The 23,238-nt window shown below is 40.8% G+C and overlaps 1 protein-coding gene across 1 annotated transcript; it reads left to right on the forward strand.

Annotated features, from left to right (window-relative positions):
* The first annotated feature begins 182 nt into the window (after nucleotides 1-182).
* Nucleotides 183-23,015, forward strand: TRMT6 (tRNA methyltransferase 6 non-catalytic subunit). Its single transcript, XM_073339687.2, has 11 exons — nucleotides 183-370; nucleotides 7,469-7,596; nucleotides 8,024-8,133; nucleotides 10,850-10,941; nucleotides 11,026-11,109; nucleotides 12,412-12,536; nucleotides 15,237-15,601; nucleotides 15,997-16,082; nucleotides 18,820-18,922; nucleotides 19,008-19,094; nucleotides 21,979-23,015. Exons 1-11 carry the CDS (start codon nucleotides 270-272, stop codon nucleotides 22,150-22,152), a joined length of 1,455 nt encoding a protein of 484 aa, XP_073195788.1. The 5' UTR covers nucleotides 183-269; the 3' UTR covers nucleotides 22,153-23,015.
* The last annotated feature ends 223 nt before the right edge of the window (nucleotides 23,016-23,238 follow it).

Below are 23,238 nucleotides of genomic sequence, written 5' to 3' on the forward strand. Positions count from 1 at the left end.
CCCTCTGTCACTGGTCAAAGGCGGTCTATTCGGCCAAGGCCTAGTGAGCTGCCTGTCACGTGATGTTCCCTTTCCCCCCCCCCCGCAGAGAGAAACAACTCTGCGCCTGCGCATCCGGCCGCCACCAATGAGAACTTAGGTCTGAGTTCGCAGCGCGTGCGCAGTGCGGGTCCTTACCGGAAGTGGCGCGAGGGCCGCACCCCCCCAGGCAGACGGCAAACGGAACCGGCAACGGCTGAGTGGTTGGGGGGGTGCGCGCGCGCGGGGCCATGGAAGAGAGCGCGAAGCCAGGGCTGCGCATCCGCGAGGGGGACTGCGCCGTGCTCAAGCGGGACGAGGTCTTCAAGGCGGTGCTCGTGCTGAGGCGGAGGTGGGTCGGGTCCCGCTCCCGCACCCCGGCCGCCCTGTTCCCTGCCGTCGCTGTCCCGGTACTGCGCCCCCCACCCCGCCCCGATAGCGCCGCCGGCTGGGCGAGGCGCTCCCCGCAGCGCGGCTCCGTGTCCGGCCGTCCCGGTGACACCTTGGTGGGGCCGCGGCCGGGCACAGCCCGCCCTGCGGCCCATCGCGGTGACCCCAGTGCTGCGGGCCCTCGGGCTCCTCCTTGTCCCTGGCGCGGTCCGGGCTCGGACCTGGCTGCCGCTGGGCACAGCTCCCGGGCGTGACACTCCCTTCTGCTGGCACCAGGGAGGAAGAGAAGCCGCCAGCAGAAGCACGTGTTACTTTCTGTTTAAAAATGCCCTTGATAACGTGCATCTTTTCCCTCTTGCCCTGTGTCCGTTTCCTCTCTCCCATCTCTCGTCCTCCGCACCCTGTGTGTCTTTCTCAACATTGCTGTCCTCCTCCTCCTCCCTGTATCTTGTTCTGCCCTTCCCTCAAAACTTTGCTCGATCAGTAGTACTTTTCTAACTCCTCCTCTCAGTCCTGCCCAGTCTCTCTTCCTTGCCCCCCTCCCACCCCCAGACATTTAATAGCCAGAGAGAGAGAGATCAGAAGGTAGTGGCGGGGAGGTAGCCATTGTTCAACGGCAGTGCACAGGTGAGAAATCAACCTCTCTCCCTGTAGCTGTTGGGAAATAGTTGCCCCTCCTTTTACGGTCTGCATCCTCTATTAATGTCCAGTTGTCTATCTGATAACTTTGAAATACTTTGCATGCTCATATTTGTTCATAGTGTTGCAAAGTAGAGAAGAAGCCCTCTCTCTGTCCCCTATCCTGCCATAGATGCTCCTGGCTGCAGCAAAGGTGTGTGTCTGGGGAGTTATGTGGGGTGGCTGGGGTCTGCTACTCAACCTTTCTCTGCCCTAGCACCTTGGCTTTGGTGACAGGATACCAGTGGTGGGGGGAAAAAACTGGCAATACTTTGTGTTTGCTCTGCAGCTATGAATACTTAACAGAGCCTCTGGAGCAGACTGCAGATTTAGGAATACATCACTGCATGTATGTAGAAGGTTTTGTTGCTCACTATGGGAAAGTCAGTTTCTCAAGCTCTGGTCACTTTTCAAGTTAGGCTTGCTCTTTCAGAATTGGTCCTGAAAACCACTGTTATGCACAGAATGTGACTTTGACAGGAAAGAGAAAAAACACATCCAGGAGGCAGATTTTATGTGTAATACCATTTGCCTTCTCTGTTAAAGTGGATAACTGGTTAAAACAGAAGACTGATAGGTGGGACTCCTGAAGTTTGTTTCCCCTCTCTGTCACGTCTGCAGATGTACTACTTACCTTCTTCCCTGTATTGCTGTCTTGCTAAGAGAGTCTACATATCACTCTTAAATTCTTAGACAAATTGTTGGGATAAGTTAGTGTTGAATTTTAAAAAATAATTGCTAAAAACATCATACTTAGGTAGAGTGTTATTTCATTAAGAGCAAAATCTTCATACCAAGAAGCAGGGCTGGAAAAATCCACTTGCCAAGATTGAGTAGCAATCTTCTCTGGGCAAGTGCCGTGATTTTTGTAAGTTTCTAGTTACTCTGGTTGTAAACTAGCTTTCCTAGTATGAACTGACTGCAAATCAATGTTGTGTTGAATCTGTTGAGACAGAAGTACCAGTTCATCCCTACTCTGATGCTGAGCCCAGTGCAGGGACCAAGAAAAAGGAGGCAGTGCACTGTCACAAATCTGGGGCTGTCAGAGTCTGCTTTGGCGCCTGGTACAGTAGAGTAACCTCAGGGACAGCTCTAATTAATTTGCAAGTTAGCTGCAACTCTGGGCTGTTGTGGTGACCAGGATGTGGACTGCGTCCTACCCCAGGCTTGCCTTCTGTGCCAGAGAGCCCTATCGGGGCAAGGAGGCTTCTGGTTATGTTGTTATAAGAAAAACGGCCAGGTATAAGGAGAACTTAGTTACTGTGTGTTCACTGTATGCCTGGTACATCTGTGCAAAGTGGATGAAGAGTAGCAGTTAATTGCTCGCAGAGAATCTGAAATAATCTCAATGAAAGGGATAAATTTGTCTTACATTGGAGAGTATTGCATTTGCACAGCAAAGGGATATCAGCTTTGTTGGAGATACAGTGACATCTTCCTGATTGTGCAGAGAGACTGCTTCAGTCCTGTCACTGCTTTTCAGGTAGTGGGAGAAAGCCAGCTATTTCTGCTGTGGTGTACAGATGCCACTGTTTTGGTGAAGATGCCTAGGAAGAGGGGCCTCCCACCTGTTCCCTGTGGAGGAAGTGGAGAATGCCACCACCAAAAGCAGGGGTTCTTAAACTTTTTCTGAGCCCCCCACCCCATGGCCCACCTGTGCTCCAACAACTCTTTCTGCATATCCAGTAGATTAAAAGCCAGGGCTGGCATTAGAGAGTAGCAAGCAGGGCAATTGCCTGGGGCCCGCAAAGCTAAGTTGCTCAAGCTTCGGCTTCAGCCCTGGGCATTGGGGCTCGGGCTTTGGCCCCAGTGAGTCTAACACTGGCTCTGCTCTCTGGTTTATTTTGGCAGACCTGAAACCTGCTTGCAGCCCCCACAGTGGGCCCCAGACCCCTGGTCGAAAACCACTGCCTGGAGTAGTGTCCAGATTACTTCCATATGTGTCTTCAGCTCTTGCCACTCCAGCAGATGACTGTGGACTTGTGTGTTTTTCAAAAGCTGCCAAGTAGCATTAACTGTAAAATAATAAATCTTTGTTACTATTACACAGCACTGTTATTAAAATCTTTTATTAAATCCCAAAAGTCATAGACATTTTTTACATTCAATTTCCAGCAGTCTCTTCCCCATTCCCAACCCAAATTATAAATGAAAACACAAGATATCAGTAAGAACCAATATTGCTACAGGAAATTAAATAACTTCAGCATTAAGCAGGTTATTTTATTTCACAAACTGATGAGTCAGCAAATTCAAAGTCTGACTTCAGGCTTATGAATTCTGTGTAGGTATTCTGTCTACGAATGCATTACCATGAACTACGAGGACACATTTGCTTGGCTTTTATTAAATCATAGCCTTTCTAGTACTTAACCTTGCAAAATTCTATTTACCTGTTGCCCAGGGGCAAGCGAATAATTTAGGTAAGCAACTAAAATACCATTAGTTTTTTCCTTGCCATTATTAAGATGAAAACACAAGTAAATTTTGTATTTGGACCATTATAGTTTTTATTATGTTTGCATGGTTGATTTAAATATTTGATTGCATTTGGAAGTACAGTAATCATTGCACACTTAAAAATGTATATGAATTATGAATTCCAAGCAAAGGAGTGTTAGAATGTCAAAGAATTTAATGGCAGAGTGCTGTGGCACCTTATAAACTAACAGACGTATTGGAGCATAAGCTTTTGTGGGTGAATACCCACTTCGTCGGATGCATACCATTTTTACAGATCCAGACCAACATGGCTACCCCTCTGGTACTTGAAAGAATTTAATGTTTCTTTGCTTTGTTTTTTCTATCTGAAAACTTGGTCCTATTTGTGTTTCATTGACATGGTAAGAGACAGTCTGGATACCAACCTATGTATGGCACAGAAACTGATAGGTATATTGCTAAATGAGCGAGGCTCTGCTCAGCATAGAGTTCCATTTACACAGATCAGCTTGCAGGATTAGGGCCTCAAGGAGTAATTTTGTTGTTTGATTTTTTTTTAAATCTCCGAGGTTAAACCAAAATGCAAGGTTCCCTTAATACAGAGACTTGGTGGGATAACTCACATGACTGGAGTACTGTCATGGATGGTTATAAACTGTTCAGGAAGGACAGGCAGGGCAGAAAAGGTGGGGGAGTAGCCCTGTATGTAAGGGAGCAGTATGACTGCTCAGAGCTCCGGTACGAAACTGCAGAAAAACCTGAGTGTCTCTGGATTAAGTTTAGAAGTGTGTGCAACAAGAGTGATGTAGTGGTGGGAGTCTGCTATAGACCACCGGACCAGGGGGATGAGGTAGATGAGGCTTTCTTCCGGCAGCTCACAGAAGCTACTAGATCGCATGCCCTGATTCTCATGGGTGACTTTAATTTTCCTGATATCTGCTGGGAGAGCAGTACAGCGGCGCATAGACAATCCAGGAAGTTTTTGGAAAGCGTAGGGGACAATTTCCTGGCGCAAGTGCTAGAGGAGCCAACTAGGGGGGGCACTTTTCTTGACCTGCTGCTCACAAACCGGGTAGAATTAGTGGGGGAAGCAAAAGTGGATGGGAATCTGGGAGGCAGTGACCATGAGTTGGTTGAGTTCAGGATCCTGACGCAGGGAAGAAAGGTAAGCAGCAGGATACGGACCCTGGACTTCAGGAAAGCAGACTTCGACTCCCTCAGGGAACGGATGGCCAGGATCCCCTGGGGGACTAACTTGAAGTGGAAAGGAGTCCAGGAGAGCTGGCTGTATTTCAAGGAATCCCTGTTGAGGTTACAGGGACAAACCATCCCGATGAGTCGAAAGAATAGTAAATATGGCAGGCGACCAGCTTGGCTTAACGGTGAAATCCTAGCGGATCTTAAACGTAAAAAAGAAGCTTACAAGAAGTGGAAGGTTGGACATATGACCAGGGAAGAGTATAAAAATATTGCTCGGGCATGTAGGAATGATATCAGGAGGGCCAAATCGCACCTGGAGCTGCAGCTAGCAAGAGATGTTAAGAGTAACAAGAAGGGTTTCTTCAGGTATGTTGGCAACAAGAAGAAAGCCAAGGAATGTGTGGGCCCCTTACTGAATGAGGGAGGCAACCTAGTGACAGAGGATGTGGAAAAAGCTAATGTACTCAATGCTTTTTTTGCCTCTGTTTTCACTAACAAGGTCAGCTCCCAGACTGCTGCGCTGGGCATCACAAAATGGGGAAGAGATGGCCAGCCCTCGGTGGAGATAGAGGTGGTTAGGGACTATTTAGAAAAGCTGGATGTGCACAAGTCCATGGGGCCGGACGAGTTGCATCCGAGAGTGCTGAAGGAATTGGCGGCTGTGATTGCAGAGCCACTGGCCATTATCTTTGAAAACTCGTGGCGAACCGGGGAAGTCCCGGATGACTGGAAAAAGGCTAATGTAGTGCCAATCTTTAAAAAAGGGAAGAAGAAGGATCCTGGGAACTACAGGCCAGTCAGCCTCACCTCAGTCCCTGGAAAAATCATGGAGCAGGTCCTCAAAGAATCAATCCTGAAGCACTTGCATGAGAGGAAAGTGATCAGGAACAGCCAGCATGGATTCACCAAGGGAAGGTCATGCCTGACTAATCTAATCGCCTTTTATGATGAGATTACTGGTTCTGTGGATGAAGGGAAAGCAGTGGATGTATTGTTTCTTGACTTTAGCAAAGCTTTTGACACGGTCTCCCACAGTATTCTTGTCAGCAAGTTAAGGAAGTATGGGCTGGATGAATGCACTATAAGGTGGGTAGAAAGCTGGCTAGATTGTCGGGCTCAACGGGTAGTGATCAATGGCTCCATGTCTAGTTGGCAGCCGGTATCAAGTGGAGTACCCCAAGGGTCGGTCCTGGGGCCGGTTTTGTTCAATATCTTCATAAATGATCTGGAGGATGGTGTGGACTGCACTCTCAGCAAATTTGCGGATGATACTAAACTGGGAGGAGTGGTAGATACGCTGGAGGGGAGGGATAGGATACAGAAAGACCTAGACAAATTGGAGGATTTGGCCAAAAGAAATCTGATGAGGTTCAATAAGGATAAGTGCAGGGTCCTGCACTTAGGACGGAAGAACCCAATGCACAGCTACAGACTAGGGACCGAATGGCTAGGCAGCAGTTCTGCGGAAAAGGACCTAGGGGTGACAGTGGACGAGAAGCTGGATATGAGTCAGCAGTGTGCCCTTGTTGCCAAGAAGGCCAATGGCATTTTGGGATGTATAAGTAGGGGCATAGCGAGCAGATCGAGGGACGTGATCGTTCCCCTCTGTTCGACATTGGTGAGGCCTCATCTGGAGTACTGTGTTCAGTTTTGGGCCCCACACTTCAAGAAGGATGTGGATAAATTGGAGAGAGTCCAGCGAAGGGCAACAAAAATTATTAGGGGACTGGAACACATGAGTTATGAGGAGAGGCTGAGGGAGCTGGGATTGTTTAGCCTGCAGAAGAGAAGAATGAGGTGGGATTTGATAGCTGCTTTCAACTACCTGAAAGGGGGTTCCAAAGAGGATGGCTCTAGACTGTTCTCAATGGTAGCAGATGACAGAACGAGGAGTAATGGTCTCAAGTTGCAGTGGGGAAGGTTTAGATTGGATATTAGGAAAAACTTTTTCACTATGAGGGTGGTGAAACACTGGAATGCGTTACCTAGGGAGGTGGTAGAATCTCCTTCCTTAGAGGTTTTTAAGGTCAGGCTTGACAAAGCCCTGGCTGGGATGATTTAACTGGGAATTGGTCCTGCTTTGAGCAGGGGGTTGGACTTGATGACCTTCTGGGGTCCCTTCCAACCCTGATATTCTATGATTCTATACTATCTTATCTGTAGGGAGATGATAATTTGCACTTATTTGAGTGTGTGTTGGGAAAACTAGTCTTTCCACCTGTTTCGTAGACCTTCTCTCCAAGTCTTTGCTAAAGTTCTTTCAAAGGGACACTGCAGGATTTATGGATTTCTAAGTGTCCACTCAGCTTTCCTTTCTGAGTGACAGGCCCCAAATTTACCCTATTTTTGCTGTATTCCTCCATTTTCATGCTGACATTTTTGACCCAATTCTTATTCTAAAACCTAATTCAAGACATACCATTACTACATCCTGCTATGTTACCTTGGCAATCAGCATGTTGTTAATACTTCTGTGAACTGAATTTTTTTTCTTTTTATCTCAATTTCTTTGGTCCTTTAAGTTTGCTGCACTCCTGGTCAGTTTCATGCTAGCATGGATGTATAGATAGTGATAATAAACACTTATTTACTACACTTATAGGACATTATATTTGAACTTGAATTTTATAGTACTATGTTTAATTGTAATTAGGTTTTAACACTATCTCAGTCTCTTGGGCAAATTGATACTGGAATGAATGATTATTTTTTATTAATTTAGTTTTAAAAATTATTTCAGAAAAGTTATTTTCGAAAAGCAGTGGTTCTATCTGGATAATGCCATTGGACATATTTATGGAACGACATTTGAGGTATCTAGTGGTGGGAGCCTTCAGCCAAAGAAAAAGATGGAAGAGACTACCACAGGTATTTGACGGGATTGACTTGTGATTGGAAAAAACTGTTGGCAAGTAAATGGCTTCCTTACTGAGAACAAAGAGAGAGATTATTTTTCCATTAAGAATTTTATGAACTTTCAGTAGACATTTTTTTTCTGTCACAAGGTGCATTGTTTTGTCCTGCAGTGCTAATATTTCAATAGTACTATGAAAAGTAAAGAAAGGTTTTTAATATTGGTGTAAGAGTACTTGATCTTTAACATTGGTAAAGACATACTTTATCTTTATTTTATATATTATGGTTAGCTGATTGCTTAGGAAACTTAACGCAAAGCCACTAAGCGTGTGGGATGAATCCTTGTAGTCTGCTTTCTGTGAAATTAAAATCATACATGTCTCCAGTAAAAAATATTTAAAGCTAGAGTATTTTACAAATTTATATCCTTTTTCTTTAGAAACAAAAGAAGCAGGTACAGATAATCGTAACATAGTTGATGATGGAAAGTCTCAAAAACTGACTCATGATGACATAAAGGCTTTGAAGGACAAGGGTATTAAAGGACAGGTAACATTAAGGTTTTGATGTCATTTCTGTGCTACCCTCATGATTGTATTTGAGTTTATGAATTAGGGCCATTTTTTAAATTTTAGTAGAAAGTCAAACTTCAGTACTTTTTCTTTATGGCATTCTGTTTTACTTTCCCTTTCTACATAGCTTCTTAAAATGTATTTTTACAAAGACCGTATTTTCTGGAAAGTCTTTCATTTAAGTTGACAGTTGTACAGTTAAAAAGGAACATGATTTGTGAACTTTTATCACATTAAGAATTGTCATGACATCAAAAGAAACGGGGGAGGAACCCAGAACATCAGAAAAAATGTACATAATGTGCACAGTATTTTCATTCAGTTTTGAACTTCACTTAAATAGGGTTAGATACATATTGCAAATATTTTCATAGTACAGATGTATATTAAATGTCATACAATGATATATAACTATCGGAGGTCCAAGAAAGAGTTAGGGATGTGAAAGTATGCAGATGTTAATGTGAATATAGTACCACATACTTTTAGGTCAATGTTTGGTATGCAGCCCACCAGGGTAAGCCCCCTGGCGGGCCGGGCCAGTTTGTTTACCTGCCATGTCTGCAGATTCGGCCGATCGCGGCTCCCACTGGCCGCAGTTCGCCGCTCCAGGCCAATGGGGGCTGCGGGAAGCGGCACGGGCTAAGGGATGTGCTGGTTGCCGCTTCCCGCAGCCCTCATTGGCCTGGAGCAGCGAACTGCGGCCAGTGGGAGCCGCGATCCGCCAAACCTGCGGATGCGGCAGGTAAACAAACCAGTCCGGCCCACCGGGGGCTTACCCTGGCAGGCTGCATGCCAAATATTGCCAATCCCTGTTTTAGGTCGTACCTAGAAAGCAGACTTCATTGATAAATTTATTTCTATATGCATCTGCATAGCTAAGTGTTAAAATTAAACATTCTCAAGATGTTAATTTTGCTTCCTTGAAGAAGGAATTACCCAATTTCATACTATGGTAGCAACTGATAAAGGGATTTTAAAGTGTTTAATTAATGATCTCTCCTATGTTTTGGGTATGTCTACACTGCAATTAAACACCCACGGCTGGCCCATGTCAGCTGACTTGGAATTGTGGACCTGTTTAATTGCGGTGTAGACATTCGGGCTCGGGCTGAAACCTGGGGTCTGGGACCCTCCTCGGGGCTCCAGCCCAAACCCAAACATCTAATCTGCAATTAAACAGCCCTGCAAGCCTGAGTCAGCTGAAAAGGCCCAGTCATGGGTGTTTAATTGCAGTGTAGACATACCCTTCATTATATAAAACTTTCAAATTTCCATTGTTTCCTTTCTAGTAGAGTTTGGGGGATCTCTTATGTTTATATTGATTAAACTTGCTATATTCTCCTTGCAAGGTCCAGTTTTATCTTCCTGTTTGCGACTGTTCAAAGCAGCTCTCATGTTGCTTGTGTGCATGGGTCGCGTGCACGCTCCGGGGAGGGGCCTGTCCCAGTCAGCCTTGCCCTCTAGACGCAGTGTGCCCACTTCTGGAAAAACTGGCCACTTAATTTAGATGCCCAATACAGAGCAGAGATCTTCTGAAAGTGCAACCGCTTTATTATAGGTGGGGCTGGTGGTAGAGTGGCACAGATTGTCATGTACACTGGAAGAAGAAAACTGCTTCATGTTTCACAGAATTATAGAGTTAGTGATTGGAAAAAGCCATCTAGCCCAATTTCTTTGTCAGAACAGACTTGTTCCTGGCAGTTTTAATTTTCTTCCTTAGTGTTATGTCTAGACGTTTAAATGTCTATTGGTAGCAGGTTTCCACCATTTCCTTTGGTAGACTTCCTTTAATATAGATTTGAACGGCATGTGTATGTGTTACTTGAAATTAGAAAACGGTTCTGTTGTCGCTTTAGAAAATGTTTAAAAACAAATTGCCCAAACTCCCTAAATTAATGCTTTTCCTGCCACCTCCATCACCCAAAATACATTAAAGGGACACTATTAATTAGAAATCTAGTTAATTTTTTAAAAATGAGTTAAAATTAGTTTCAAATACTATGCATGTCCATGAGATTCCCTGCCAATTGTAGTGATTTTTTTGTTACATTTTCCTACTTTTAAAATATTTTTCTCTCCTCTGTAACTTTGCATGAGACTCATACAGAGGAAACTGACTCTACAGGGAAATCTATGAAATTGACTATATACAAAGTGTTATCAATTGCCTAAAGTAAACAAACTGAAAATATGGTGTCTCTTTTCTATTTCAGTTACTGTGATCTTAGGCGGTGGTGTTAACAATAGTAGATTGCCATATATTTACATTGTGGTAGCAACTGTCAGGATCAGTGCTTCATTTTGCTAGGCATTATACACACACCCTTTAGTGCCTGCCCTAAAGAACAACATTCTCACAATATAATTTTTAAGCTGGCATTATTTCTTGAAAGAATGTCTCTCCATTTGTGCTGTTTTTTGGGGTTTTTTTTAATTCCTATTTGCAATTACATGGTACTGTTGAAAGAGACAGATGTCTTATTTGCCCCAATAATGAGCAGGAATTTACCGTGCAAACTTTCGTTGATGTTAGTGGCAACTGCATGCATAAATCTGTAGTGAGTGAGAAATGTTTCTTATGTTAACGCCTCCCTTAAAATATTGTGTGTTAAAATATTAAATATATTGTGTGTGAAATAAGTGGGAAATAACCAGATACAATAAAAATAATCTTGAATCTCTTTTTCAAGGAAATAATTCAACAATTAATAGAGAACAGTACAACGTTTCGAGGCAAAACAGAATTTGCCCAAGATAAGTACATAAAGAAGAAGAAGAAAAAGTAAGTTAAGTTCACAAGACAGGGAAGTTTAGTAGTTCTTTAATTTGTTGAGCTTTAAGAATATTACTGTGCTTTTACTTACAGATATGAGGCAGTTATTACAATTGTAAAGCCATCTACCCGCATTCTTTCAACAATGTACTATGCAAGGGAACCTGGGAAAATCAAGTAAGTATATTTTAAAAGAAGTAAATGTGAAGATGCATTTTTAAAGTATGATTGGAAACATGAATTTTTAAAGTTACTAATTAAAAATGATGATTTATACATTTAGTTTTTTCCTGTCAATACAAAATTTCTAAATAATGAAAAATAATTGAGGAACTAATATCCCCTTGGACTGGGTAAGAAAAGTAAAACATCTATATGAGACCAATTGTACCTCTTTACCTCATCACATAAATCCCCCTTCAACTGCTGCTGAACACATTTTGGTGAGCTACCAGTTCCCACTTTCTGGTCAGACAGGATCCTGCCTCTGTATTATGGGTCAGCAGCCAAGAAATGGGGCCACCTAGCAGAAATAAAGAAGGAAAAAGTAAAAAAAAAAAAAAAAGTCAGAGTTTAAAAAACATAATTATTATTTTCTAGAACCCTCCGAAATTTTAAAAATGCAGTTGGGGTTGAAAACAAACCAAGCCACATATGACTTAATTTAAATATATAATGGAATAATTACCTACTGGTATTCAGTATAGGTTTTTTTTTCCTCCCAACCTGGACTTATTCATTATTTTTTAATCATATAAAGTAACCATAAGATATTGAGACTATTGATTAGACTGTTGCTTACTATGTTAGTCATGATTGTTTAACTTTTATCTTTTCTTTTTTTAATCTTATCCATTCTCTCCTTCATTTATTTTATTCATCTGTTAACTCTTGTCATGTTGTAAGCTCTTTCGGGCTCCAACTAACTTTCTTATTACATGCATACAGCACTTAGCACAGTGGGGCCTTGATTAATGATTGGGGCCTGTAGGTGCTACTGCTCCGGGGGGGGGAGGGGAATTGAAAATATTATAAAAATAATTACAAAGTATGCATTATTGGGAATAAAATTGCTTTTAAAGACACTTCATGTCCTTACAAAACTGACTGTACGATAATTCAGAGAATTATACAGTAATTTGAAAGAACTTGCACTCTGGCTGGTGCACATTTAGATCAGTGCGTCAGTATATTCACCATTTCATCTCCTACCCTTTAATACTTCCACTGAACACTTTTGTGTACTAAATGCCTCACTGCTTCTAATTGCATGTTCGCTTTGTTCTCAGTGTATCTTGATTAACAGACTTAGTTGTATTCTTCTGGGACTCTGACCCTCACTGTCATTGATATAGTTCCTGAACAATTCCTTTTTAACATGCCTCTTGCTGGTGACAGCTTTATGGGCTGATGCACAATGCTTTTAAGTCTAGACAAAGCTGTTTGGCACTGAAAGTAAAAGAACCATTTATTTTCTAGCCATTTGCGGTATGATACTCTAGCTCAAATGTTGACTTTGGGAAATATCCGAGCTGGCAACAAAATGATTGTGATGGAAACCTGTGCGGGCTTGGTTCTGGGTGCCATAATGGAGCGAATGGGAGGTAAGTAGTACAGCGGCTCTAGCGAAGAACAAAACTGATGCTTGTTTGAAACTGAGTCAATAAGTATTTATTTACTTTACTTTAAAACACTTTTTATCTTAGTTTAAAACAACACTTAATGTTTTGCTTGTACTTTCTGTGGTATTTAAAGGGACACAGTCTAATTGAAAATCACATTTCAGTTTGAAAAGTTTGTACTTAAGGTTACTGCAACTGAAAGAACATAGAAAAATATGTTCTCTTTTCATTTTGTTTGCTTTGTACATGTCACAGCACTTTGTGTATAGTCCGTCTCAGTGTTGTGTTGATAATCCATTTCAGTTCCTGTCTCATACATCACTCTCAAAGGTGCCTTTGGGAGCCCATGTGCAAACTCTCCCTCTTGCAGGACCTGGGGAAAGTTACCAATAACAGCAGCAGTAAAACTGCAATTTGAGAGACAGCAATGGGCTCCCAAGTGTGTGGGAGATGTTCTTGGGCTTGCCCACCCTGCCAGATTGAAAAAGACCTTTTATAAATATCAGCAGGGAAGCAAAGGGGGGAAAACCTCATATATTTTACACAATAACATAAATGGCATGTGCAGAATTTTATTTTCTAAGGGAGTGCTATCAAACTGGATTTTTATTTAAAAAATTCAACTTGACACTTTATTAATAAGTGAAGTGTTAGTAAATGGGACATGTAAGTAAACAATATGTAATGGGCTGGGTGTTTATCAACTGATATGCCCACACCTGGTGTGTGTTGAGGCACAAGGTGCAGCATCATGGCTAAGCACTCAGGGTTCCTGTGTATTAGCTGACAAACACACACCACGTTATGTTAGGTTTATTTTAACGTTTTGACAGCCCGCTTTTCAATTCCCATAGGGCTGCAAATTTGTCATGGCATTTTTTAAATCAAAAATCACAGAGCAGTCCCAGTAAATGTAGTAGAAGTCATGGTTTGCTAAATTTACTGTGACTCCCTGATTTTTGATTTAAAAAGTTCTCTTCGTGCTTCGGTGCGGGCACCGACCACATGCAGCAGCACCATCCTCTGCCCCCAGCTCACCAACCCTGATCCCAGCATGGTAGGCCGGGGGGCCTGGAGAGAGGGCCTGGAGAGAGAGCCTGCCCCATGCTTACCTGGCAGTGGCAGCTCCTGTGGCTCATGTCCCTCGGGGCTAGGCCCAGTGCCCTGCTCTGGGCGTTGAGACCTGGTGCTCAGGGTTGCAGTGCAGCTCAGCTTTAGTCCCCCTCATCATGACAGAGGGTCCAGCATGCCAAATCGCCACAGTGCTGCAACCCCACATGCCAAGTTGCAACATCTGAAGCAGGGAGGTGGGCCCAGCCACACTGGACAGGCGCCGCTACTGCCAGGTGAGTCATGGCCACAGACTAATGGGAATCATGCTATACATGACTTTTCTCCCACCATGACAAACCTGCAGCCTTAGCCAGTGACTTTGGGGCAGTAGAGTTACTCTCTGAAGCAGAAGGAATGAGGTGGTAATTCCAAATTAATTATAAACATTTGATAAATGTTTGTCTGTGGTGGAGTAACCTTGATGTTGAAGAGGCTATATATCTCACTGCATTTTTGAATATCCTTTAAACTAGTCAGGTTACATCTTTCAGCCAAACCATTTGATAGATATAAACAAAAAAAAAAAAAGGAGTCAAAGGAAATTTTCAGGCTTCTTTTAATAGTTTCACATTTTTTTATAATGCCTGTGTCATTAAAGTGAGTTACTGCTGCTCACTGATCACATACCGTGGGGGAATACAGCTAACCTTAAACTACTCCCGAGGCCATTCTGTGCCAAAAAGTAAAAAATTCTGCGCACAATATTTTAAAATTCTGCAAATTTTCTCAAATAAAATGTGGAGGTGAGGCTCAGTGGGAGGTGAGGTCTGGGTATAAGGGGGTCTGGATGCGCAGGGGTTGGGCGGATGGGGGAGCAGCTCTCTGTATAGGGATCCCTCCCTGTGCAGCTGAGGAGCAATGGGTGCAGGAAGTGGGAGGAGGGGAGGAGTTTGCAGAGCTTCCTGCAGCTGGGGGAGAAATCTGGGATGGGTCTGACCTGGCCCCGGATGCCATGCAGGGGAAGAGGGAATCCTGTCCTCCCTAGCCCAGCCGGGACTAGCAGCTGGGCCCAGCGCAAGGGTAGGAGCCACCAGCTAGGTCTTCCCCAGTTCTGCCTCCTGCCCAACAGTGATTTACTTCTCTGCCAGCTGCCCTGGGCACCTGAAACATACAGCTGGGGAGGGTCACATGACCGCTCTTGTGGCATCATTTTTCTTCCCCATCAAAGTCATTTTTCTGTGGGAGGTAAAGAATTCTGCAGAGGACATAAATTCTGCACGTGCAGTGGCTCAGAATTCCCCCAGGAGTATTAAATGCTTGCTTAACAAGTATATATGGTCTTAAGAGGTACATTGTGCCTTCTGAATTGTAACCTATTATCCATTCAGTGGGGCACTCTCCATCTTTCCTGGCAGTTAAAAACTGCTTACACATTAAATTTTGCAAAGGTTACATTAATATTAGACAGCTTATTGCTCTATTTCTAAATTGATATTTGAGCCCAGACCTGCAGTGATGATACCGTCAATAACATTATGATAGACCTGTTTAGAAAGTGAGCTCCTTGAGGGCACTAGATTCTGTCACTGATTACTTATAAATTTGCTTTTATTTATTTTGTATTTAAAGGTTATGGATCCGTTATTCAAATGTATCCAGGAGGGGGACCTGTTAGAGCAGCCACAAGTTGTTTTGGATTTCCAGAATCTTTTTTCAACACTCTTTATGAATTCCCTCTCAGCAAAGTGGACAGTCTTGTCTCTGGAACATTTTCTTCTGAGACTTTGCCTTCAGAACCTGAATATAATGTTCCAGTAGAAGAAGAAAGCAATGGGTCGCTCGATGAGAAGCAGAGTTTGATACAGGAAACAGAAGAGGAATCCAGTACTGAAGCAGTTATGGAGAGCAATGAAACAGAAGAGCAAGAAACAATGGACCTTGCTGCTGAAGATACAGAATATAAAGAGAGCAAAGAAAAAGGAAATAAAGAAAATGTAAGTGTGTGTCTTTTACTAGCTTTCCGTGGAGTCATTGTGACTATAGACAAGCAAACTGTATTGTAACTTGGAAAAGATTAATGGAAGTGTTAGTGAAACTTTTAATAGTCCTCAAAGTGCAGTTTTAAACTATACAGTAACTGGGAGGAGGAAAAAGCAGGAGAAAAGTATTTTACAATAATATATCTTGGTTTAAAACCTGTTGTCCCCTGAATCAGGACCACCAAAATAGACTCGACTGGTATCCATCAAAATGGAGCTTCAGCGTGTTGTATTATTTTGTAAATACAAGACCACAGAGCTGCATAAAGTAAAACAGTTCATCCAAACATAAAAGCTATCTGATGTATCCTTGCAATTTATAGTGTTTATTTCTGTTCTTGTATGCAAAGATTCGGGAAAAACAAAGAAAACAACAAGAAAGGAGGAGAAAACTAGTGGAAACTGCTGCTTTGTTGGAAGAGAAAAATGCTGATGGGTGAGTTTGTTGCAGACCATACTTTTATTCTTAATATAAATATTTTGAAGGACATAGCTTTTTGCTCTGGAATAAAAGTGAAAACTATGCTTCTTGAAAACACGCATCAGTTTATATGGAATAGCACAATTACTCAGTGTGTGGTGTCTTATTCATCTTGTCCCTCTGCCTTCACTTTCTTCAAAAAGGACAACTGCATCTTAATACTGAAGTATTTGCTAGGAAAAATAGTTTCCCAGGAATGTGTTATGATTATAGGTGGGGAAGATAATGGGCCACAAGCAGTGTATTAAGATGTGGTCTACACTATAAAAAAGTGTCAGATTCTCGATTCTAGAGGTAATAATTCTCACTAAATATAAGTATCCTTTCCAGGAAGGGATCAGATATATTTCAGATTTGAAGTGGTGATTTCAGTTAAAATCGTGGGTTTCAACTGGATAAATAAAACCTTAGATCATCAGTTTGCTAAGTTGTAGCCACGCCATTTAGACAACATCATTTCTCTTCTACATGTGAAACACTTTTTTTTTTCTTTTCATTTAATCCGCGTTTGTCGGAATTGGTTGCACCAAACTGATAATTATATAAAGACTTAATATAAAAAGATGATAGCAAATGTGATTTTAGAAACCCAAAGCCAATACAGTATACATGCTTCCTACAAAGGGCCATTTTTTCATGCTAACCTTTACAAGTGTGAATCTTTAAGTGACTCAGGTTGGCTTAGTTTAATTGTAACTTCACAACACTGATATTCAGTTTTTTCATGCTAAAAGTGCTTGAAGATTGAAAAGTAAGATCTAATTCCAAAAATTATTTATTCTGGAGCTTATTTGGTTTCTTTATGCTACTCATACTTACAGAGATCATACTGAGGATATCTGTCTGAAATATTTGCAGGTATTTAAAATATCATGATGGAGTAGAAGAGAGATTTAGACAAAAAGGGAATTTAGTATGTTGCTCTCATTTTTTAAATTTGTGGAGGTTTTGTTTTGGTTTTGGGGGGGTTTTTTTGGTATTTTTTTAGGAGGAGGGCTATTTTGCCTAGTATAGATGTTAGTAGAAATAATAGTTTTTCAAAGTTGGTTTGTGTGGTGCATAGTGACTAGTTTGGTTTTATAAAGAAACACTTGTTCACGTTTTGCTGTATAATAAATATTCTAATGTGTTTTTCACTAGGTGCCATGAGTTGGCTGCCATTACAAAGCACTTGATATTTATTATGAAGAATCAGATATAGATAGTAACAAAAGTGGAAACATATTACTATTCTAAAACAATCACAATGACAGAAGGGCAGTAAAAAGAATTTCTTACATATTTGCCGACAGTGTGATCTACAGTGTCTGCATATGGTGCTTTATTAAACAGACTGAATAGGGTTTTTTTTACTACTGTCAACCTTGTGCACTTATAAATAAATGTATTTGACTATATATGAGGGTCTGGGGAGGATTAGAATACCAATTTTTGCTATTGAATTTTTTCTGCAGTGAAGTGTACTTATTGTAAACCCTCTTCCATTGCTTAGCATCTTCAGGTATAATGAGTCACGTTTATGGTTATCTCTTGTTTCCTTTTTTACTCTTTCCAGATCATATTGGTTTTTTTAGGATTTTTACTTAAAAGGTCATTCAAAATCGTCAATGAAATACAGCTAACATTTCAATCATTCGGGTATTTTTTTTTCTTCCTCGTCTGACACTTATGACAATGGCTGGTAATAAGGTGTTATAATTTAGGGACCAGCTTCTTAAGGAGTGTGTCTGGGAGTCACTAGGGAGTGTTTTGGTGGGAGGAGTCTGAACATTTCCATCTGCTGAGAGGCAAACCTATTCCTGGAATCTTGCATAGAGAGAATTCCAAATGTCATTCTTCCTTTAGCCTGCCCTGCCTCCACATCCCTCTACTTTCCCTCAGGCTGAGAACAGTGAAGTGGATGGTGGCATGCCTTGGGGAAGTAGGTGGGCCATTTCCAGCACATTTCCAGGAGTTAACAAGAACGTTGATAATCAAGATGGGCCATTTCCAGCACGTTTCTTTCTTGTTAATTCCTGGAAATGTGCTGGAAATGGCCCACCTTGATTATCACTTCAAAAGGTTTTCTCTCCCCCCACCCCACTCTTCTGCTGGTAATAGCTCATCTTAAGTGATCACTCTCCTTACAATGTATATGACCCATTTTTCATGGTCTGTGTGTATATAAATCTCGTCACTGTATTTTCCACTTTATGCATCCGATGAAGTGAGCTGTAGCTCACAAAAGCTTATGCTCAAATAAATTGGTTAGTCTCTAAGGTGCCACAAGTCCTCCTTTTCTTTTTGCAGATTTATTCAGATTCTTAATTTTTTTAAGAAAATGTATGTTAGAAAATGGTGAATGACCTTTCTTATTTACTTGATGATGATTTTATATATGGATTTGTCAGATTACATTTGGATCGAAACTTGAATTGAATAAAAAATGTACAAAAACCTAGCATTTTAAAATTATTAGCTAAATGAAACTAACCAGCTGGTCAACAAAGAAGATATTAAAACCAATGCCCTTAATGTCTATAAAATATTAAAAAACTGGAAATATACTTTTGATTCTTTGTTTCTAGAGAACTGCATTATAGTAATTAAAAGTGTATTTTATGTGGTTAATGCACTCAGATGACTGATGGTTTTTAACAAGTCTCTTGCCCCTTTGGAAGCAGAAAACTAACCTGTACAATTTCTGTTACAGCTTAATTGTAGCCAGCAGATTCCATCCAACTCCTTTGTTACTTTCTTTACTGGAATTTGTTGCTCCATCTAGACCTTTTGTTGTCTATTGCCAGTATAAAGAGGTAAATAAAAAAAAAGATATATTATAGTTATTGTTGTGTTTTAAGTTTGAGACAAGTTTAGTTAACTCATTTTTTTTTCTTCCAGCCATTATTAGAATGTTACACAAAGCTGAGAGAAAAAGGTGGTGTTATTAACCTCAAGCTCTCTGAAACCTGGCTACGAAATTATCAGGTAAGAGCTGCAGGGAGTGCCTATATGTCAGGGAAATGCAATCTTGTAGAAAATACTGTCAAATACTCAACTTCTCATGAATTAGTAGTTTTAATTCAAACTGTTATCTCCTTGTGCCTAATTCCTGCAGTGTTCGGAGGATAACATAAATAGCAAGGGACATGAAAGGCAATAAGAAGAGGTTCTCCAAGTACATTAGGAGTAAGAGAAGGACAAAGGAAAATGTAGGTCCACTACATAGTAGAGAAGGACAGCTAAAAACAGATGACCGAAAGAAGGATGATGTGTTCAATCCCTATTTTGCTTCCGCCTTCACACTAAAAAGGTTATTTGTGACCACAGGCTTAACACGATTAATATTAACAACAAGAGGAAAGGAATGTGAGCCAGAATAGGATAAACCAGCATAAAGAATATTTAGGTATGTTAGATATACTCAAGATGGCAGGACCTGATGAAATTCACCTTAGGATGCTTAACGAGCTAGCTGAAGCCGTCTCAGAACCATTAGTGATTGCTTTAAGAACTCATGAAGGATGGGTGAGATCCCAGAGGACTGGAGAAGGGCAAACATAGTGTATCTTTAAAAAGGAGAAGAAAAAGGACCTGGGGAATTATAGACCAGTTTGCCTAACTTCGATAACTGAAAAGCTAGTAGAACAAATTATTGCACAATCGGTTTGTGAGCACCTACAGGATAACAAGAAATAGCCAGCGTGGATTTGTCAAGAACAAATCATGGCTAGCTAACCTAATTTCCTTCTTCAACAGGGTTACTAACTTAGTGCCTGGGGGGAAAGCTGTAGATTTTAGTAGGTTTTGACACAGTCCTACACGACATTCCCAAAAGCCAACTAGGGAAATGTGGTCTAGATGAAATTAGTATAATGTGGGTACACAACTGGTTTCAAAACTGTGCTCAAGGAGTTATCAATGGGGTTCACTGTCAAACTGGGAAGACCTGTCTAGTTGGGGCCCCACAGGGATCTGTCCTGGATTCCGTACTATCAATATTTGCATTAATGACTTGAATAAAGGAGTGGAGAGGATGGTTATAAAATTTCTGGATGACACCAAGCTGGGAGGGGTTGCAATCACTTTGAGGGATAGGATTAGAATTCAAAGCAATCTTGATAAATTGGAGAATTGGTCTGAAATCAACAAGATGAAATTTAGTAACAACAAGTGCAAAGTACTACACTTAGGAAGGGAAAAATCAAGCGCACAACTAAAAAGTGGGGAATAACTGGCTAGGCAGTAGTACTGCAGCAAAGAATCTCTGGATTAAAGTGGGTCACACACTGAATATCAGCCAACAGTGTGATGCACTTGCAAAAAAGGCAAATGTCTTTCTGATGTATTAACAGGAGTGTTGTATTTAAGACACAGGAAGTAATTGTCCCAATTTATTCAGCGCTGGTGAGGCCTCATCTGGATATTGTGCCAATTCTGGACACCACATTTTAAGAAAGATATGGACAAATTAGAGAGTCCAGAGAAGAGCAATAAAATAATAAAAGGTTTAGAAACCTGATCTATGAGAAAAGGTTGTTTTTAAAAAAAAAAATCTGTTTAGTCTTAAGAAAAGAAGACTGAGGGGGGACCTTATAAATCTTCAAATATGTCAAGTGCTATTGTAAAGAGGACAGTAACAAATTGTCCTACCATCAGTGGCGATGGGGAACAAGAAATAATTGGCTTAATCTTCACGAAGGAAGATTTAGGTTAGATATTAGAAAAAATGTTGTAACTAGAAGGATATTTAAATACGAGAATAGGTTACCAAATGAGGTTGTGGAATCCAGGTCACTGGAGGTTTATAAGAACAAGTTAGACAAATACCTGTCAGGGATGACCTAGGTATGCTTGGTCCTGCCTCAGCATGGAGGAATGGACTAGAATACCTCTTGAAATCCCTTTCAGCCCTACATATCTATGATAACATCTAAAGTCAGCATTTTGGGTACTGTCATATATGGCACATCTCCCAAAATAAAAGTAGCAACAAGTCTCATGTCTGTACCTGAACGGTGAAAACTGGTGTTAAGCAAGAAAAACTTCCATCTGGCTTCTTTTATTTTCCTTTTTTCCTCTTGAGAAAAAGGGGGATGAGTACAAATCTGAGGTTCCTCTTGGTCTTAAATCAGCACACACATCTTTTTGATTTATAAGCAGATTGTCCATATGTTAGGAGAATCCTGCATTTTACTGACTGTCCATCTGTAGGTTAGCTGCAGTCAATGAGGAATTTCTGTATGTTGGTTTGGGGAAATCTAGGGATGATTTTAAACGATCAAAGTAGAAATATGATAAATATCTGATAATGAGGATTTTTTTCATACTGAAATTTTTTTATTTGGTAAAGATAGCATCTCTGTTAAAGCTTCATACCACTCCGGTAATTCACTAATGATGGAGATGATAGAATTTGAAACTAGCAATAGACAGGCACTGTTGTTTACTATTTAAGTAATATGGAGTGTTTGACCAGTGGGGCTTTTGGACTGTTTTTGGAAAGGTCCAGTGATTGGGAACACAAAGAAACCTGTGATACTTTCGATAATTTTTTTGCTTCACATACCTAGGTGTATGAATTTATAACTTCTATGGTAATTGCATGACAAAACTGTTTTTTCCCCATTGGTCACCATGGCAAATGTACAGCTCTATGTATTTCTATTGCCAGAGTCTGGAAAAAGGAGTTTCAGTCCTCCAAAGGATTAAATATCCTTGTATAATAGAAATGCACTTCTCAGACCTCCTTTGGGTTTATGGCTAAAAGATTCTAGTCTCTCAAAGTTTTGTCTAAATTCTCTTTATTTTTTAAAAACATGCTCACACAGAAAATGACTCCTCACAGCAAATGTTTTTCTTCTTTGTGAAGGTCTTGCCAGATCGCAGCCATCCAAAACTGATGATGAGTGGAGGTGGGGGATACATTCTATCAGGTATCACTGTCACCGTGGAGAAGGTCCAATCCGATGCCAGCAGTTTAGAAGCACAGAAAAATGAAGAGCCAGCATCTAAAAAGCGCAAACTTAAAGAGTTTAATTGTTAACATCTGAAGAATTGATGTACTTTTAGTTCTCAGGAGTGTTACAGTTAGTAATGTAACTAATGTCCTTTCCATGCTCTTGACAGCAAAGCAAAATATACCTGTTACACACCTAGCAACAAAAGCAGAGTTGTACTGTAGAGAAGATTTTATCCATTTCCTCTGGTAACAACATGACAGGAAGGAGGAGAGTAATTTTAGGGGTAACATTGTGTCAGAACATCTTTGTTGACATAATGAAGCAACAGACACATTGACAATTCAGTAACTTCAGAAACATTTTCTGATGATCACATTGAGAAAAACTATTGGGTGATATTCATGGATTAATTAAACCATCTTATTTGGTTGTTGCAGAAATGAATGAGACTCTGAAGTCCTTTACAGAGGTACGGTTTGAATTAACATACCTAATTTAGCTTCTTGTTTTACAGCCACAGCAGATTAAAATATTTTGTACAGTAATCTGCCTCCTTTCTCAAATGCAGAACCCTGCCATTTTAAGTGATTCTTTTTTAACCAAGCAGAAAGAATGCAGCAAAATCATGCACTTTTATTTGTAATGGGAAAATTAAAAGAAAGAGAAGGATATTGAAACCAAATCGTCACATCTAGGCCTCTTGTTCCTGAAAGGAAGAAATGCAGAACATCAGGTGTATGTTTGTAAATTAAAATACCAAATGTTTCTATTAGTATTGCATATTTTCTTTTTTTGAAAGTTGGATTTGTATTGGTTTTTTATTTTTTTTAATGTGACAAATTTGAAAATTTCCATATTTATTTTACTGTTTTGTCTGTTTTGTATTATGTGTCTAGAATTTTTGTTAATTTGCAAAACACTTCACATTTGCCATTTCAATTAAACTCTCAAGAATTTTCTTCTAAAAAGAAACACATTTTGTTTTATTTTCTTCTTTTTTGGGGAAAAAGCTTTTGGGTGGGGGCAAGGGAGGTTATGATACAAAAAACACCCAAATCCTGTATCAGGAACCAGTAGCATGGACCACTAGACCCATGTGTCTCCAAGCAGGCTTCTGCTTGATTCCAAGGCTCCAGATCCTAATGGAGAATCAGAGCTCAGGGATGGAA

Source organism: Lepidochelys kempii, chromosome 3 (assembly GCF_965140285.1).
Source record: "Lepidochelys kempii isolate rLepKem1 chromosome 3, rLepKem1.hap1, whole genome shotgun sequence".
In the NCBI taxonomy this organism is placed as follows: Eukaryota; Metazoa; Chordata; order Testudines; family Cheloniidae; genus Lepidochelys; species Lepidochelys kempii.

What these genes read in the sequence shown, in the direction of transcription:
- TRMT6 (XM_073339687.2), top strand. Translation starts at nt 270, where the DNA reads ATGGAAGAGAGCGCGAAGCCAGGGCTGCGCATCCGCGAGGGGGACTGC. An exon ending in ACAAGGGTATTAAAGGACAG is followed by an intron (nt 8,134 to 10,849) that starts GTAACATTAAGG and finishes CTCTTTTTCAAG; the next exon opens with GAAATAATTCAACAATTAAT. An exon ending in AAAAAGGAAATAAAGAAAAT is followed by an intron (nt 15,602 to 15,996) that starts GTAAGTGTGTGT and finishes TTGTATGCAAAG; the next exon opens with ATTCGGGAAAAACAAAGAAA.